The sequence below is a fragment of the Caloenas nicobarica genome, chromosome 1 (assembly GCF_036013445.1).
Source record: "Caloenas nicobarica isolate bCalNic1 chromosome 1, bCalNic1.hap1, whole genome shotgun sequence".
NCBI classification, from domain to species: domain Eukaryota; kingdom Metazoa; phylum Chordata; class Aves; order Columbiformes; family Columbidae; genus Caloenas; species Caloenas nicobarica.
Window position 1 is genome coordinate 122,809,845 of NC_088245.1, and position 19,048 is coordinate 122,828,892.

Below are 19,048 nucleotides of genomic sequence, written 5' to 3' on the forward strand. Positions count from 1 at the left end.
GTTTCCCAAAGCAGAGTCTCAGGCATGAATTCCATAGATTCCTCTTACATAATTTATTTGAAAGGTATAGAGGTAGAGAGCACCTCGAGCTGGGCGCCTCTGGAGAGGCACTCTGAACACAAGAATTCCTTGGGCATTTACACCCTTACAGTCTAAGTTTCCCACCCCTCACACACCAGTTTGGGCCAATTGTAATATTAGGGTTTGGGGTCTCCCTGTTCTACATTGGATCTCTTCATTTTTGTGAGCTGGGCCATTTCTTATCCTTGCAGATGGTTTTTGTCTCTCATTGACCTGCCTGGATGTCAGTCCAGGAGCTGTCTTGTCTATTCTCCCTCCCAGCCACTATTTGCACCTGCAGTTGGAAAGCTGAAAAACTCCTTGGTTTCTGTGGCAATAGCCAAAGCATCAGCAGGTTCTCACATTCTGCTGTTTCTTGTCTCTAGATGTGCCATTCCTTTACATATCTCTAGGGATGCAGCTTCTGATGATGATCACAGCTCCCTTATCTTCTGGCTTGAACCGGCTTTGAGGGTCCACCTTTGCTTAACTAGGTAAAAGTGTATGGAAGTACACCCATATATTCAAACCAGGAATTTCCTTAAAAATCAGTTGACACATACCCTGGATTATAACAGCGCTGCTTTTTCTATATCCAGAACATTTCCAAACCTGGTGCAACCCTGTCCACAACAATACCTTGCCCACTGCTGTCTCTTTATTAGTTGTCTTTATTAGATGATCAAGTACTGGCCAGGGAAGACCAGTCTGGCTCAGGCACAAAAAAAAGCCACAAAAATATCTGCAAGAACTTGAGTCTGTCATGGTGGGGAACTGATCAACCAGCCTAAAGGGAAAATTTCAGAAGGAGAGCTGATCGGATCTGATTAGAGAGCTTACAGCCACCCGAAGAGGTAGGTGGTCCCAACATCCTACCTCTTACCTTTGCGTTCCTGCCACTTCTGCCCTAGTACCACAGACAACAGCTCTCTAACAAGGCCTTGAAAAAGAGTTTTGTCCTATTACAGTAGCAATCCTGTCTTTGCGTAACAGAATTCCCCGTAAAAAAACGACTGTCTGAAGCAGCAGAGCCAGCCAGCTGGTTTGGGGCTTGCTTGGGATGGCTATGTGGTCTGACGGCATGCTTGGTGTCCCCAAGTCTTCTGCTCAAAGCCAGACTGAGCCAGCTTTCTCATAAGACTGAATACTTAAAATAAGCCAAACCCATTAGCCATTCTGCATAGTGTTTATTTATAAACAAAAACATTGCATTTGATCACATACAAGTTTTGATCCAGCAAATTCAGATTTATATATTTTTTTAATTTTTATTGTTTACAAAAAATACATTTTAACAAGTGAATAAAACCCATTTCTATTAGTCCACTGTTCTCCAAAGTGCAAATGTACAGTGTAAATTTGCCATTTTTAATATAGACATATGCTATATTTTGACAGTTGTCTATAAGAAATTCAGCTACAGAATCTGATGAAACATAATAAATAATGATTAAGAAATGGAAAACTACACACCAATAAATGGAAAATATAAACTTTTAAAAAGTTATACAGTTATATTACAGCCAACTCTTCAAAAATCAAACATTCAATTTATCCATTATAAGGTACAACAGTACTGCATTATCCTTATTGGCATATTAGAATAGATAGCATGTTAAAATTGAAATACTGTCCATCGAAAGAAAGTGACTGAACTACAATGAAAACATAATCTAATTAAATCAGGACAAGAGTGGTGCAAAAGCCAAAAAATGTTTGCTTTATAGAAAAAGACACTTCATGGGAATGAACACATTGAACACAATTTCATGATTTTAAAAATTTTTTTAAAAGCAAGAACCATTTTGCTTGATCACTGTTTGAGTGACAAATACCAGCATAAAGTAAAATGTGGACTTGATATCTTTGCCACCTCTCTTCTCATTCCTGATGACTTCAAAAGAAAACCTGTCTGAGAATACTGTCACCATTCTAACAGCGATTTCTCTCTGTACTATTTCTTCCAGGAAGTTTTTCCATGAGCATTAGAGCACAGAACTAGTGGCTTAAAAGTCACTATAAAACATCTACAAAAAAAAAAAAAAAAAAAAAAAAAAAAAAAAAGTGGGTGGGTGGGGGAAGAGGGACTCCCCTATCTTGCCTATAATAAAAGATGTCTAAGCTTTAAGATAGCATTGAACATTTTCACCTTTAGCTCACTCTGTAGTAGTTAACACCACTGATACAGAAACATGCCTCCTTTTCAAAGTACTTCAACTGGTTAAATCAAGAATTTAGTAGTCTGACTTATTCATACTCAGCATGGTATATTCCAATAGGAAGGTAAGTTTTGGAGACGAATCTCAGCCCTCACATCTCAGCCTGAAAGACTCCAAGGCAGACTGTATGTTTAATACTGCAACAATTTGGGGTTGAGATAATGTATATAAGCATTTGCATACATCATAGAAGCTCTGTGTCAATCCTCTTCAGCACTGGGCTTCCCTGAAAAAAGGCCCTTCGGGTTTCAAGAGGTGGTGTTTGATGCCAAGCAGAGGTCGCCCAGGAATCCCACCTAGCTTTGGATATCCCACCCCAGCTTGTTCTCTCCAATGGTCCACCAGGATGCTCCCTGTTCCACCACTTGCCTTTGACTTGGAAAAATGTAGGCAAGAGCTGTGTGTGAAATCTGACCATTGAAGCTGTGTACTGGTACATACTTGTGAACCAGCACTGCTGTGACTTGTGAACCAGCACTGCTGCATTCAAAGGGGAGCTATAGGGTAGAGCTGAAGATCCCTCTGATTGCACTCAAATACAGACAAGTTCTTGGAAGCAGGAAACAACAATCGAGTAGCAAGGGCATGATGCAAATAGGCATGTGGTTTCCATCACTGAAAAGGATGACATACCCTAGCCATAGCCCATGCAGTTGTTTATGTTGCAAAACTATGTACAGATAATCTTCTTTAGTGACATCAAAAAACTCAAATAGGAGCCAAAGATCATCAGTTTTCAGGATAAAACCCTAAAAGAATTTTTCTTCTTTTGGTAGTATGTCCTGGTTTCGGCTGAGATAGAGCTAATTTTCTTCCTAGTAGCTGGTATGGTGCTGTGCTTTGGGTTTAGAGTAAGAATAATGTTGGTAATACACTGATGTTTCAGTTGGTGCTAAGCAGTCAAGGACTTTTCAGCTTCTCATACTGCCTGCCAATGAGAATGTGAGGAGTGCGCAAGAAGCTGGGAGGGGCACAGCCGGGATAGCTGACCCAAACTGCTCAAAGGGATGTTCCATACCATATGACAATTGCTGCTTGGGGATAGGCTGGGCACTGATCACTGGGTGTGAGCAATTGCACTGCGCATCATTTGTTTTGTACATTCTTTTGTTATTATTGTTCTTCTTCTGTCTTCCTTTACTATCTTATTAAACTGTCTTTATCTCAACCCACAAGGTTTTTTTTATTCTCTCCTCCATCCCTGGGGGGCGGGGTAGGTGAGCGAGCGGCTGTGTGGTGCTTGGTTGCTGGCTGGGATTAAACCACAACATAGTAAAACACAAATATTCCTCATATGGCCAAAATTTTCATTTACTAGTTACATTTCTATCCCATTAATGCAACATACAACATTGCTGATAGCAATGAAACAATACTGTAGTACACAACACACTACTAAGGTTTGTTCGGAGAAGGAAATCAAGGAAGGTTCTTTTTTTTGCATTTTTAACATATTCCACTACTTAGATTTCCAAAGAGGAAATAATTGCAAGTATTAATGCTTGTATAAGATCAAACGTCAACAAAAAAGCTTTTGTAGAAAAGTATTAAGATTCCTAATAAAAATATTTGCAAATTTAATTACAAATACATTTTAAAGCAAAATCCTTAATTAAGTACATCACACTTGGTCAATATTGACAGTGTTCCCTTAAGAGCACGTGAAGATAAGACCCACTGCATCTGCGGGAACACCTAAACGCGTAGAGTATGTCAAATATATAAAGTGAAGACGCAGTATATACAATTTTGAACCTACACAAAGATTATAACAGAAGATCAAGTAAGAGCCTGCTAAAATCTTAAGTACTACTAATTTCATGCATTTGTTCTACAACTTGTCCTAAAATTTCATCTACTACATCAATATCATAATTTACTTGCTGCAAGTCTAGATCAGGCATGATTGTAGTCAGAAGTTGTCCAACATTCACTCGAAGAGAGCGTAGTTTCAGGCTGTGAAGAAATAGATATTATTAGATGTAGATAAAGTTTTAAAATACACCGTAGTTTATTTAACAAAGCTGTACTAATACTCTCTACTGGAAAGGCTCTGTACAGTACTTCCATAAACCAACAAAAAACTGATGCAGTTAAAGCTGCATCAAGATAATTTCAAAATCTACCAGTTTTTTCAAAGCTAAGCCTCTTGAGTTTTCATTTTGAAGGCATATATTCCCTTAATTTCAAATAAATACACTAAGGGCTAAACTGAATTCTGCCTTTCCCAAAACAGAACAGAAATATTTCTGAGTGCTTTTATTTAAGGTAGCAAATAAGTACCAGCACAATCCTTTATCCCACAACACCTTCTTATTTCTCAAAACAATGTTAAACCTCAGTATTTTTAAACATTTAGAAGCACAAACTACTATCACCTATGGGAACAAAGAAAAAGAAGAGAGAAGGAGGCGAGAAAGAGTACTTTGTTCAAAGGCTTTAAAATATAAAGAGGTAAAAGTTAAGTAGTAAGGTAAGAGTTATAGTACAGGGAAAACGCTATGCCTCCTCTTTTTGCTTTCTTTCCTGGATCCCCTTGCTCTGTGCTCCTCCTGTCCGAATTGCTTCCAAATCACCCATCCCTTCTCTTGAGCATTTCTTTCTACCATCAGTTCCTTCATCACCTCCAGTTGCCAGTCTTCACAGTGCCATCCCACCACAAGTCCTATTGGGATGTAAGTTACTTATAAGGCCTGCATATATTTGCTAATTATTTTAGGAAGCACAAGTCAGATGCTCTAAGAGGAAATGAAATGCTGGCAGATAAAGGGGAGATTTAGCCACAGAAAAAATTAGATTGAAAGGGGTCTCTGGAAATCATCCAGTCCACTCTTCCCTCCTCTAAAACACATTCAAAGCAGGCCTAACTCAGACCAGGTTGCTTAGGACCTTCTTGTATCTTGAAAATCTCCAAAACCTGAGATTCCACAATCTCCCTGGATTCCTTTTTCAGGGTTTGACTACCCTCGCTGTGAACACTTTCTCTAATATTGAAACAGAATTTCCCTTGTTGCAGCTTCTGTCTGTTGCCTCTCAGCCTGTCACTGTGCTCATGGGAAGAGGCTGGCTTTGTCTTTTCTATACCCTCTCATTAGGCAGCAGAAGAGAGCAATAGGATTTGAAGATGACCCACTCTTTGTAAGGCTATTTCCCTCAGCTTCCCCTTCTATACCAGATGCTCCAGGCCCCTGCCCATCTTGGTGGCCCTTCAGTAGACTTGCTCCAATATGCCAGTGTCATTTATACACCAGGGAACCCAAAACTGGAGACGACAGTCCATGTTTGGTCTCACAAAGACCAACATTAGGGAAGAACCACTTCCCTCAAACCGCTGGCTGAACTCTTGCCAATACAGCCCGGTAGCCATGGGGCTGTCCCACCACAAGAGTGCGCTGCTGACTCACATTCCACTTTTAAGTCCACCAGCCTCACAGGCCATCTTCCAAGCTGCTCGCTTATGAGTAGTCTCCAGCTTGCTCAACTTCATGAGGAAGGTGCAGAACTTTGCAGTTGCCTTTGTTGCATTTCCAGTAGGTTTCTTTCAGCACATTTTTCTAGTTTGTCGAGGTCCCTTAAGAGTACCCCTACCCTCCAGAGCATTAATGGTTCCCTCCAATTTGATGTCATAATTAATTTACTGAGTTAACTTTGCTCCATCATCTAGGCCATTAACGAAGACATTTGCCATTACTGGCCTCGACGTTGATCCGTGAGCTCAGCAGTTTGGCCAATTTTATGACCCACCTCCTAGTCTACCTATCCAAACCACACCTCACAAGCTTTGCTATCGTGGTATTATGGCAGCCCACATTGAAAGCTTTGCTAAAATGAAGGTCCACAGAGCTGGTCATCTCCTTGTAAAAGGCAATGAGGCTGCAAAATCACCACTTGCCCTCAGTAAATCCATGCTGGTTGTTCCTAATCGCCTTGACCATCATGGGGCTGCAGGTAGCTTCCAGGTAGATTTGCTCCATGGTCTTCCCAGGGACTGAGGCTATGCTGACCAGCCTGTAGTTCTGCCCGTCCTAAATATGGGCATGGCAACTACCTTTTTCCAGGCATCAGGAATATTGACTGCAACAACCTTTTGGAGATATCATTGCAAGGCCAACTCTCCATCAATTAGCCAGCTCCCTCTGATGCATTTCATCTGGTCCCATGGACTTGCGTATGTCAAATTTATTAAATGGTCCCTTAATTCAGTCACTTTTTAATCACAGATAATGCTTCACTCCCTAAAATTACCACTTGGCTCAGGGACGTGGGTGACCAGAGGGCAGACCTCACCAGTAAAAAAACAAGGTAAAGAAAATACTGGGTACCTCAGTAATCTGTGCCTCACATACCTCATGTCCTTTGCTACTGAGCACCTGACCCACTGAGCAGCAGGCCCACATTTTCCTTAGTTACCCTGTTGCTGCTACTGTGCTTACACAAGCCCTTCTGGTTCCCCTTCACAGCTCTTGCCAGCTTTGACTCCAGCTGAGCTCTGGCTTTCAATTCCATTCTATGTGCCTAGGTAGTGTGCCTGTATTCCTGCTGGACGGCTCATCCCTGCTACCATCTGGTACGTGTACTTCTTTTGTGTGTTTGCTATTTCTATTATATTAATTGAGAGGTGTAAGCTCTCTGTAAGTTAAAAATAATCATTTAGTTCAAAAATATGCTCTGGACGCAACCTAGATCCATAGGATTGGTCTGCAGCAAGAAGTTATTACTGGAAAGGCAAGTTTCAAAACCAAACTCTTTTCAGTAGAGTACTATTGATCCAAGAAAGAAAAACAGAATATAAAAATGAAGCTCAGCTACACAGCATAAGCTAATGAGCACCTTCTTTCTTGCCTCCTTTATCTCTCCTTGTTCTGCAAGTTGTGTCTAGAAATTACATAACATTTTTGATATTTTTAAGAAGTGTCAGTATGGCATTCTATCGTGCAATGGCCAGCCCTGCTCACACAAATACCTAAATCATAAAAAAATTAAATAAATCACTCAATTAAAAAAGTTTAGTTAGGAGTCAAAAGAGGCAGTAGAAAGGAATTCCAAGCATCATGTTTTATTATATGATTATCAGACACAACCTTCACGAAGATGTTTTGGTTACAATCAGCCAGTCAAAATCTTGCTTGAAATATAGTCTAGAAAGAACAAAATTGATACCTTTCTCCATCAGAATAATTTACAGAGTCTTCTACATTACTGGTGGTAGAATCATTTGCACGTGCTACTGCTTGTGGAATTGAAGCTTTTAACTGTGCGATTTCTGCTTTGAGTTCTTCACATTGACAGGCAATTTGATTTTTTTCCACTTCTAGTAGTTCAACCTGGCAAATAAATAAAAATAATTAAAAATATCAAATAAAATTATTATGAATAAAGACAACTTAAAATTAAATGATTAAAATTTGTATAAGTTGACTGCTTTTAATTAACTTTTCACTGAGATTTTAAGATATAACCACCTAGACAAACTGCTTTAAAATAGCCAGCTGTCAGCTGAACCACTGTATGTGTGCTCCAAGCCTGCTCACTCTTGCCTGGCAGTCAGAGCCACTTGAAGCCTTCCAGTCTCTCCTAAGTTCGCTTATTTCTATCTACAGAAGCAAAACCCACTAATTTAGTATTTCTTCCCCCATTTAAGTGGCTTGATTAGTTAGTGGACCAACCTATACAACACATTGTGTACTAGAACTGCTATGAAATACCCATTAAAAAATAAAAATAATTTAATTGTTAATTTGAAGAATATTACTGTTTTAACAGACATACCTCACTTTTATATCTGTCTCTCTCAATGCTGCACTTGTCCAGTTGCCTGAAAACATCATCCAGTTGTACAGCAATCTCATCTACCTCACTCTTATTTTCACCATCAGCACACTTGCTGCATTCAGTTTTTAAGTTCTGCAGGGTACTGCATTGTTCCTTTAGTTTTGCTATTTCTTCTAAGGCCTGTTCATGGAGAATGGTCACTTCTGCTAAACTTCTTCCATGGATGTTTTCCTCTTCAAATGGAATTGTCTCAGTTGACTGATGGCACATTTCTTTTTTTACATACTTATTAGTCATTTCTAAAATCCTCTGTTCCAGTGTTTCTACTTGTTTGGTTAATGCTTCACATTTGGTTTGGTACATTTCTTTTTCTTTGTTTAATAATTGCAGCTGATTTTTCAGTTCATTTTCAAGATTTACAGATGTCTCAGAAGCATCATTAACATTGTGCTGTTTAGTTTCCATCTCTGTCCTGGGAACTTGAATCTCAGTATCATCTTCCACCTCCTCCTTTTTAACGACTAAGGTCGGGAGCTCTGTCTGTGTCGCTGAGGTCAACTGTTCACTTTTTGATTCTGAAGTAGCTGCACTGCAACCGTCTCCGACATTGCAGTTTTCTTGCTGCTTCTCCTCTTGATGCAAATTAACACTTTCAGTTTTTACTACAGGAACATCAGAATCTGCTGAAGGCTTTGGAGTACTGCTCTCCTCTAAAATAATGACATCTTCATCATCATCACCACCATGGTTGTTGAATGTTTTGTCATTTAATCGAGGTGTCTTTAAAGACACAGGTGTCACAGAACTAGGTGCCTTCCGTTTAACACTGAGAACCAAAATATTAAACTGATTATTGTACTGCTCAAATACTGCAAAGTCATTTGTTTCAAACAGTGTTTAGTGTTTCTATAAGCACTATTAAAAACTACCACACAATAACTAGAAAGGGATGTCTCCTTTCATAGCATTTTAAGATGTGTTGCCAGACTAAATACCTTTCCTGTAAAAACAAGTGGCTGCCACCCGCACACTAAATTATTACTTTCATACATTATTTTGAAACTGACTCAGTATTTGCAGGAACATCCTCCTGAACCCATTCCTTAACCAAGAGAGGTTAAGGAAAACATACAGCTGAGCGTGGTTAACACAACACAGTCTTTTCCTAAACAGACAAACAACTAAGCAATTTTCCTTGCCAGTGCACAGTATTTTGTACTGCATTCACTTTTGTACTTCACAGTGGTACCTTTAATCCACTTGCTGCTTCCTATACTCCCAAAAGTGACACATGAATTTTGGCAGCTATCACCTGAAGATGAGACTGCACTCAACACCATCATTTTCATTAACAAGTTATTTATTTTAGAAATAAATAGGAATCTACTTTCTATAGGTTCACTAACCTGTTATCAGAATCAGAATGAGGTGAAGATACTGATCTATTTAAAAGCAGCAGAGGTCTTTTGACAGAAGCATTTGATATTTCTGGTAAAAGTGATCTTGGAACAGCTTCCTTTCCACTCACAACTGAGAATGTTTTGAAGTCTTTACTTGTAGAGACAGGTGTTTTTAAAAACATTTCATTATTGATCTATAAGATAATTTGGTTAAGAATGAAGAGAAACAGACATTAGTAGATTATTCAGAATAGGTTTAAGCAGTTCTCCTAACTATCTGCCAACACCTAAAATTCTGACTGACATTTCTTACGCATACTATAAGTATTTCCTTGAACCCAGGCTCAGTATTTTGCAATAAGAAAGGTCAACTAGACTCCACGTTGCAAACCCCAGTTTTCCTAACTTACTGATTACACAGCCTCCACCCCCAAACTCTACTGATGTGTGTGAAGTATTTCCTTTGTGCTGGTTTAAGACATATAACGTTATTAGAAAGCAACAAGTTCTGTATCACAATTACAGACTTCCAGCAGATTTCCCAGAGGACTTTGAATTTTGTACACCACCTGCATGCTCCTCTCCATGCACAGACTTGCTGCTGTCAGAAAGCAGCTTTCTGAACTTACAAGTTTTTTCTCTAGAAACAGCTATTTTAAAGTACCATGTTGAATCTCAGACAAGAGCTTTCCCCAAGCTTTATCTCCGTGCGAAGTTTGACCATCATACACAAAGTATGGGACAGCCACCTCTATTAAAGCTGCTCATAACTAAATCAGTTTGTCTCACATGAACAACACTTTACTTTTAGAAATTACTTTTGTACTTGAGTAAAAGTAATGGCAGAAGACTTAATACAATGAAGTATATAGGTTAAAGTGGCAAATGCAAAATCGCTCCTCCAGAAATGCAGTGATCTTAGATTAGCACTTTACTTTGAAAGCAACTTAAGCTAAATCACATGTAGAAAATTTGATTCTGAGTTACAATTTATACATTCTCATCACCCAATTGTATTGATTTGCATCTGCGTTTAATCTGAATTTGAGTGTCTCCTTGCAACAGTACAGCTACAAGTCTGTCCATCCCCACCCCCTGCCTCAGTTTTAAAGGCATCTTTACTTTCATAACCTCATCACATCTCTCTACAACAAATCCACTTTCAACAATTAGATGTCATGCCATAAAAACAGGTATGAGTGACTGACATATTTTCTAGTACTGTTTTATGAGGGCTTTGTCCCTCTCAAACTCTTTCTTAAGTACCACATGGAAAGCAATGGTGTATTTTCCATCGTTGCACAGCAAAGATGGGGGATTTTTTGGTTTACTAATAGTGAGCATAACTTGTAGCGCAATCAAAACAAAACAGGATGTTGAACCAACTGGTTGGCCTCCAGCTAAAGCAAACTCTAACTCAAAGCCTGGCCTATTTGATCAAAGTGCGTATTTATGCTGCCAGCAAGAAGCTACTGAAGTCAGTTTCCCATCAACTTCAAGAGTTACCTGGTTGTTGTACTCTAGTCGTTTCTTCAGTTTTTCCCTGTCTCTGCACAGCAGGAAGGAAAAAAACATGACAGCTTAGATTGCAAGTGTTAATTCATTATAAAACCAAACCAATCACAAAACCTAAAAGTAAACAATACTCATTATCTCAGCTAAATACAATGAAGTTCTAATCAATTCTGGTTTACTGAATGAAAATTTTCTTTCTGCATGAACTCAGAAGCTAGTAGAGCTTTAAGTCAGCTTAACTTCAAACAAGTTCTCTCTCAGATTAAGATTTCTTTTAAAAAAATTGAAAAAAATCTCACCCAAACTCCCACTTTTAGAATGCTAGCCAACATCAGTTAAAATTACTCATCTGTTTTTTCCATACACCTCAGCTAAGAATCCTCTTATTCTTAAATGAATGTATTGCGATATTCAGATGCTTCAACAGGGACCTTAAAAATAATAGTTACCTAGACAAGGTCTCCTAACAGTCCTAGTAGCTTGCTTCTCCAACATTCCCAACCATCCTCATGCCACTTACTACTGTGAAACAACACCCCTCTGAGAGCTGTACTTGAATGGCAACTGCTGCATTGCTCTTCCCAGTAGTTATTAAATGAGACACCTCTTTCATTATAACTTTCGTAATTTTGATTTAGGAGGGCAAGTAGGTTTAAAGTCAAAGAGAGAAATTTGAATGTGATGCCAATATGCTAACAACAGAAATGAACAGCGCTATTCGTCTATTCACTGCTATAATGAAGTCTTGATTTCAGGGCCTCATCTTCTGTTTGGATATATTCCCAGAGAGCTGCAATTATATCATAGGTAAGAGAAAAGGGCATTTAGTTTTCACATTCCATTTCTAGTGTTGAGACACTTGTAAAAAAAGTCTCTAGTACTCACTTTTTCTTGTAAGTTTTTTCATATGTGGGATGTATCAAGTCATCATCTTCTGGTTCTTCTGGCACATTACAGTCCCTGAGTTAAGGAGAGGAAAAAAGAAGTGACAAAAAGAGCTTAACATCCATGCTTATACCAAGTGATAAAATTAGAACTAAAAGCAGTATTTAGATATTCATTGAAATCTAATTTTACCGGAATTGTGGGTCAGGGTTCAGTGAGCAGTACCACTTTTCTGGCAACTGGTCTATTCCATCTGGCAGCTTCCGCCATTTCAGACATCCGTCACATTGTACCCATGTCTGATCAGGCTGTTTTCTGTAGTGGAAAAAAATATAAGAACTTTCACATGAAAAGTTCATTTTCATGACTGAGTGTAAAACAGTAATAACAGTATATAAAATCCTTTTATTTAGAAGTGATACTCACTGTATCTCCTCAACTGGCAAAGCTAATGGATATTCTTCGTTTTTCTTCCTTTTCATTTCATTCCAGTAGTCATTAAGCTTTTCTCCTAATGCTGCTATTGTAAGTCTGAAAAGTTTTTAAAAGACCACCTTAAATAATCAAATCCTAGCACAGAAATAGCCTTTATAAACTACAGTGAAAGAATAAACTTATGAACCACTCTAATATTTCTATTTGCACAACAGTAAGCTTTTTGCTTTTAGAAAACCCTAGAAATGAGGAATTGTGTGAAGGCATGTTTGTCAGCAAAGAAGTTACTGAAAATACGAGTTGGTACACAAAGACTGAAACCAAGAGCGCTCAATTCAGAAGCGCTGAGTGTACAGTGCAAACTCTGAGGCTACCTAACCAGTTCAGCCTCAGCCATAGAAGAAACAAATACAGACCCACCTCTGTCAACCCAGTACCCAGCTGTGTATTTGGCTTATGTTTCTGTACTGCCATTAACTGCAGTTCATGACTTCTCTACGTTGACGTACAACAATACTACATGGAGATTGCAAACATATGACCACTTTAACGTGGTATAAATCTACACACTGCTAAAATAAGCAGGTCAGTCTTGCCCTAGGTTAAGAGCTGGCACACACAAGAGGGAGTGGTGCGGAAGAACAACAAGCCCCACAGGTGAGGTCAAGGTAAGACTGTCTGTTGCCAGCATGCTGAATTTATGTCCGAGGAAAGTGCCTGGGTAACCAGAATCTGAAAGTCAGCCCCTCCCTGCCTGGCTTTTTCTACTTACACCACTCCATCCCTTTCTGCAATGAATTAGTCTGACCTAGAGAGTTTTGATCTAGATCACCTCTGAACCCAAAGAACAAATTTCTGTGCCAAAAAAAGAAGTACCACACAGGCAGAAATGAGCAGCAATGCACGTATGGGATCATCTCTCTTCTGGAGAGAGAAGGAGGACAGGTCAGCTTACACTAATAATGAAATTACAACATCAGTTTTATGTTTGTTTTGGGCTGGAACATTACCTTTTGAAAACCTGTAGCAGTCTTTGTAGAAAAACCTTTATAAAAGATCTTTCAAGTGTAGTATCGTTATGCCCACACTACAAGTACTTTTAGAAAAGAAACAAGTAAAAAGCATTCAATGTTCACTGTGCCAGCCTGTGGGAACATAGTGCAAACCTCGGTCAACACAAATGACTATCCTGTGGCATTCTTGGTTCCTCCCCCTCTGCCAAGAGAACTGTTAGTGCCACCACAGAGGAAATGGTTCCGGGAACATCTATATTGAAAAACCCAACACAAGAGCTTTTTTTCAGTTTGACTGATTTCCCTGATCTGCTTTACCATGTGTTCTCATTAATGGCTCTGCGGGCACAATGGTGGTAGGAACACGGGAACTGCTTAAAGCTCGCAACATCACTGCAAAGAGCAGCACGAACTGTAGGTGCTGTTTAAAAGATACAGGGAGACTGAACTGTAGTGGCTGTAGCAGCTATCAGCCTTGTTGCTGTTCCTTCTCCAGAAGACTGCTGTTTCAACAGCAGGAATCACCAGATTTATCTTGCTATAACCTCTCAATTGCTGCAATTAACAGCTCTGTTTATTACAGCATTCTGGTGTGGTTTCTGGGTTATCTTTATCTGCAGAGCTGCATATAAATCCGCAATTCAGGAAACGCGCTGTAAACAGATCAATTTGCCAGTGGAAGCTGAACCACAGCTGGTTAATGGGCAAAACATGCACCTTGGAAAAGGTAATGACTTGTCCTGCAAAAGTTTACCCCAACTATGTTTGCAAGTCAATACCCTGAATTTCTAAGTCCACATTGAAAGCAAGTGTTAGGGCACATAAAGGGGCAGGCACTTTCCCTCTAAGTGCACAAAGGAGCCATAAACAAGAACACAGGCAAACCTGACAAGGTGGGTAGTGATAAGATCAAACCTGGTCAGTCACACTAACTGTTATGGGTATGTGGAGTGCGAGAATGTTTTTTGTTTTTTTTTTTTGTTGGGAAGATAAGGAAAGGGAAGTAATACAGAGTGGAACAATTCTCAACACAACTTCAGGAAACTTTCCCCGGACAGTTTTTACACCTCAGCCTGAAAATTGGTTCAGTAACTCATCCCCTGTAGCCTTTCTTTCCTCATGTTCCTTCTTCCCCAACGCCAGCACAACTGATTCACAGCAGAGCAGTGTAAACAGACTAGGAAATTCACCTGGCTTAAAACCAAATATCACCTCCAAAAGTTTTAAGTCAGACTAGATTCCCAATCTGGTTCACCGTTTTAACTATAGGAAATACCACACTAGATACTGACTGGTGGGATGCATGCAGATACGTGAAAAAGTGGCAATCCTGAGTTAGAAATAAAAACCAAAACAATGTCCCAAATCACTGCTGCCTTCAGGATGTCATGTATTTTAAATGCTCTATTGGAGCAGAGGATTTGAGGGCATTGAAGTCAACTCTTAGGAGAAATTGAGAAGAAGGGGGCAAAAATATCATACAAAGCTCTTCTAAAAAAAGACCAAACAAAAACGTTCTGAAAAAAAGTTAGTGTGGGATTCACACATCACAATTTTAGTCACGTGCCATACAAATATCCACATTTCACCAAGGTATTCTGTGCTCATTTTACGATCAGTGAGGAGCAGAATTGCAACCAACCACTTTAGGGTCACTCACTTTAAAGTGATGTGTATAATACTCTAGGCTGCACAATGAGTGCAGTATGACCAGTGTAGATGTAAACATCCCACCCCTACTGTTCAGAACAGTCATGCAGTTTAATGATGGAACATATGCTTTTTTTCTTACAACTTAGGGAAAAAAGAAGTCTTTATTGTCAAGTACTTCACAGTGAACAACACTATTCAATACAAAGTCTACCTAAAAATGTACATTTACCTGTATTCATTTGTGTAGTCAAAATCTTGCTTGTTATGAGTTGGTTTTAGAAAATTGCATTCAATAACCCCAACTACACCAACGCCCATGTTGTTTGCCTGTAAGAAATTAAGATCTATCAGGAAAAACAACATCTATTCCATGCTAATACTGCAAGAGTTTGTCAGAGGTAATTATAAACCATATATACTAGGAACAAACAATTTTATGGCTTACTGCTCCTCTCCAAAAAGAGAGTCTCGACACAAGCCACCTGAATAAGGAATCCTCTCTTCCACCCCTCTTTTGGTCCTGAAGAATATGCTCAGGCCTTTATGTATCAAGCTTAGTTTCAAAAACATACATTATATTAAACTGTATGCAGTTTTTATTTTCAACTGCTGCACAAACCAAAAAAGGTGCTTTCATAAAGAATATATCAATATCCTAGTTTCCATGCGTATTCTTTTTAAAAATCAGCATTTGAGTGAAAATTATTTCTAAAGGTGTTAAAACACTTTTGAGCTTTAATGTCTTACCTTTAACTGACAGCCAACTCTTTCATAAGCTTTGATGAGTCTGTTTTTATGGTACATCATTATTCCATAATGATCCTTGTTTCTGCAGTTAAATCCAAAAGTAATTCTTACTGTTTTAGCCTTTTACCAGCTATTAAGGAAAAACCTGGTTAATCTCATGTAACACAAAAATATAGTTACTCTGAGTGTTCATTCTAAACTGGATCCTGGAACCTTCTTTTTTCAAATTGAGATAATTCCTTCAGTAAGTCTTCACAAAAAGAAGAACCAACACAAACAAAGAAACAAAATCATGAGTATAACTGCAACATACCCAGCAGAATCCAGACAACTTACATAAAAAGGTCGCATCATTAAATTCAGTATGCAATGATGTAAATATTAGCAGAGGATACATTCAAAAATTTTGGTCTATATATGTCACGTTCAATGAAGGCAAGACTTTTGGAAACCAGCTGTGTTTTCACTTTTTGTCCTCGCAGAATGATCTGCATTGTTGGCTTCAGATACAATATACTGCAATAAGCCTACAAAACAAAGTAACTCCTGTTACTAAAAAAAACCCAAAACCTTGAGATACAAGTGTTCTACAATATACATTATGTTTAGGAAGACAAACTCAAGTTCTAATTGGATTTTATGAAATGTGTTTTTTTTCAACTTGAATCCGGAAAAGTAGGAAATGCAAGTGTGTATAATAAGCATATGTATAGCACAAGTTAAATGAACGGCAAAGAACAACGTTTATGAATATGACAAGTTAATCAGGTGTCTAGGTGTCTGAAGATGCAATTTTACCACTACAAGAGCTCTCAAACACACAAGTCTCTCGTTTCTTATCGCCTATTGAGAGCTTAAAAATTCTACCACGAACTTTAAAATAACAAACAAAAGCAAGTGTGTTAACTTTGTTCTAAACGACTGCATATTATCATAGCTTGATAATATGTATGCAATCTTCTTAAGAACATGTAGATATGTGAATTTTAATTTGCATTTCATTTATCATTATATTTACAACTTCTAGTAATTGAAGTGAATATAGGACTTCAGAAAGTCTTAAACAATTGAAGGTTTTAGTTGAATAATACTTCTGAATATTATCCACAAGAAGTGCCCAGAACACCTAGTAATTCCAGATGCACTTACAAAAAGCAGCCTTCAAAGCTTATGAATCAATAGTGGAGACAATGGTCCTATCAATTACTGTACAGAAAAGCCTTGTCATCATGCAGGTATTAAAAAAAAAGGTGCTTCCTCCTTCTTAATTCCTCTACCTCTTTTTGAAACCTAGAAGTGACACTTTGCCAACCAATACCTGTGTTTTAAAAGATCTACATGGGCATAGTATCAGTACTAGATCCATATATACCTGGACTACAATGGAATGTTTACTGACAACCACACACACCCATATTTAATTTTTGAAGATACTGACTGCATTTCCTTCTTGCTCCTAAATGGATAACAATGGCTACATTTAACAGTCAAGTTTATTTGCAAGACTACATAAGCCCCAGTAATTTTCTTCTAAATAAAAAGAAAATGTTTACACAAGTTCACAAATACATTCCACCTTCAACTTTCAAAATTGATGTTGACATATTGCCCTAACATTCAAATTCTGGCATTTCTTCTCAAACCCAACCAACACTTTTGTAGTATAGTAAATGATATTAAAACAAAAACATACACCCTCCAGTTTCCAAAATAAACAAACAAATTAATTTTTTAAAATGTTATACATACTCGCAGTGAGTAGTCACTTTCTGGAACAATCTGATCCATTCTCTCTTGTTTTTTATATCCTCTTTTGCCTGTTTCATCTAAGTCTTCTGGAATTCTTATATCGTATTTATCCTTGTCAAAGTCAAACTCTGTTTTTTCATTTTTATCTCTAAGAAGTAAGATTTTAAAATATATATTAATTATGGGCAAAAAAAAAAGACAACAAAAGATATTGTGGTGGACCCCGCAGGTATCACAAACATACACGAGAATGGGAATTCCTTTGAGCCACGGTAGTTTTCCTCACTGATTTGCTAAAATTCACAAAGTTCACAAGTTCCTTTCTGATATCTAAGGAATACAAGAAAAGTGATAGCAAGTGAGACACTAATGAATTCTAACCTAATTCTAAACAGGTCACACTTCAAAACTAAAAGCAGTCAGTATCAGCTTTAAATTCTGGATGGACCAAGACACACGCATCCCTTCTAAATGCAAAACTTCTGAACACTACAAATTGCCTTCCTAAGATTTTTTAATGCTACAAAAATGACACTCGGCACAGCTTTCCAACTCAATAATTACCACAATTTCTTATTGCACCACTCACCAGATGTATACAACATATTGAGTTGCAGATGTATGCCCTGCAGTATACTGGCAGTACCTTTACACAACTTTTGAGATATCTCATAGCTGGCACAAATATTCCAGAAATAGTCTTCAACTACTGAAATAGGTCTTTTCTTAGTAGAATCAGTTACAACATACTAGAAACAACATGAACACTCCCCCCCAAAGTGTTCTTTCCCACAACTTCCCATGAATGCACTCTGAAATTCAGAATGTGAAAGTTTTCCTGCCAAGTAAGTTGAGTTCACTGTATTTTCTTTTGCTGAAACAATGAAGTGATGCACATTTCTAAAAATGTTCATATCTAAAAATAAATGAAAATCTACCTGGGCAATACAAATTAGTTTCTAAGTGCAAAGGAGGTGAAGTTTTTCTTACAGAGCAGGTAGCAAGAGGAAACAACCAGAATTAGTAAAACATTCTTTACCTCCAGCTTTCTTGTATTAAAATCTCCTAAGCTAAAAGTGATTCAGGACTCTAATTCTCACAAGAAACTAATGAAATAAAAAACCCCAAACTTTTCACCTGCTATAATTGATTGAGAACCTTTTCCTGAAACATTTAACCTATACTTATCCAGATATGGTTTCCTGTCCCCCTTCCTCACTTTTTCTGATGGGCAACAACAATGGTAAGAAACTGAAGAACAGGTTGGTCTTTTGCCGAATTGACAGGACTTTAACAGTTCAAACTTGCTTACTATGGATACCTTCTTATTTTAAGTATTTAAAACTACAGCAAGCTAAACACTTAAGAACGTAGTACAAAACAACATCTTTCCAACCAATTAATGCCACCACAGTTAAAGGCACGCTACAGCTTTTCTGGACAGACCATCACACAAGTTCCCTGCTAATAAGGCAGCAGCAAAGATGTGAAGGAAAGAGAAGGAAGATGGGAAGAGATGACACCCATCTGCCACTGCTACAGCAACAGCTGCTTAAAAAAAAAAAAAGGCAACAAGCAAGTCAAAGCTAAAAAAGGCTGG

At 38.2% G+C, this 19,048-nt stretch overlaps 1 protein-coding gene across 3 annotated transcripts in view; it reads right to left on the minus strand.

Moving 5' to 3' along the window:
• Nucleotides 1-1,373: 1,373 nt before the first annotated feature.
• Nucleotides 1,374-19,048, minus strand: part of MORC3 (MORC family CW-type zinc finger 3) — a 28,991-nt gene continuing 11,316 nt past the window's right edge. For 2 of the 3 annotated variants that reach the window (XM_065653938.1, XM_065653919.1), the window contains 13 exons: nucleotides 17,449-17,596; nucleotides 16,095-16,226; nucleotides 15,700-15,819; nucleotides 15,182-15,279; nucleotides 12,278-12,382; nucleotides 12,044-12,166; nucleotides 11,852-11,926; nucleotides 10,958-11,000; nucleotides 9,458-9,645; nucleotides 8,049-8,877; nucleotides 7,440-7,603; nucleotides 4,160-4,235; nucleotides 1,374-3,530 (listed from right to left, as the gene is read on the minus strand). In XM_065653938.1, coding sequence (XP_065510010.1) covers nucleotides 3,444-3,530; nucleotides 4,160-4,235; nucleotides 7,440-7,603; nucleotides 8,049-8,877; nucleotides 9,458-9,645; nucleotides 10,958-11,000; nucleotides 11,852-11,926; nucleotides 12,044-12,166; nucleotides 12,278-12,382; nucleotides 15,182-15,279; nucleotides 15,700-15,819; nucleotides 16,095-16,226; nucleotides 17,449-17,596 — 2,188 coding nt within the window. In that variant the 3' untranslated portion in view covers nucleotides 1,374-3,443. Of the gene's footprint in view, nucleotides 4,236-7,439; nucleotides 7,604-8,048; nucleotides 8,878-9,457; nucleotides 9,646-10,957; nucleotides 11,001-11,851; nucleotides 11,927-12,043; nucleotides 12,167-12,277; nucleotides 12,383-15,181; nucleotides 15,280-15,699; nucleotides 15,820-16,094; nucleotides 16,227-17,448; nucleotides 17,597-19,048 lie in introns of all 3 variants that reach the window. The other variant, XM_065653929.1, reaches the window with a different exon arrangement.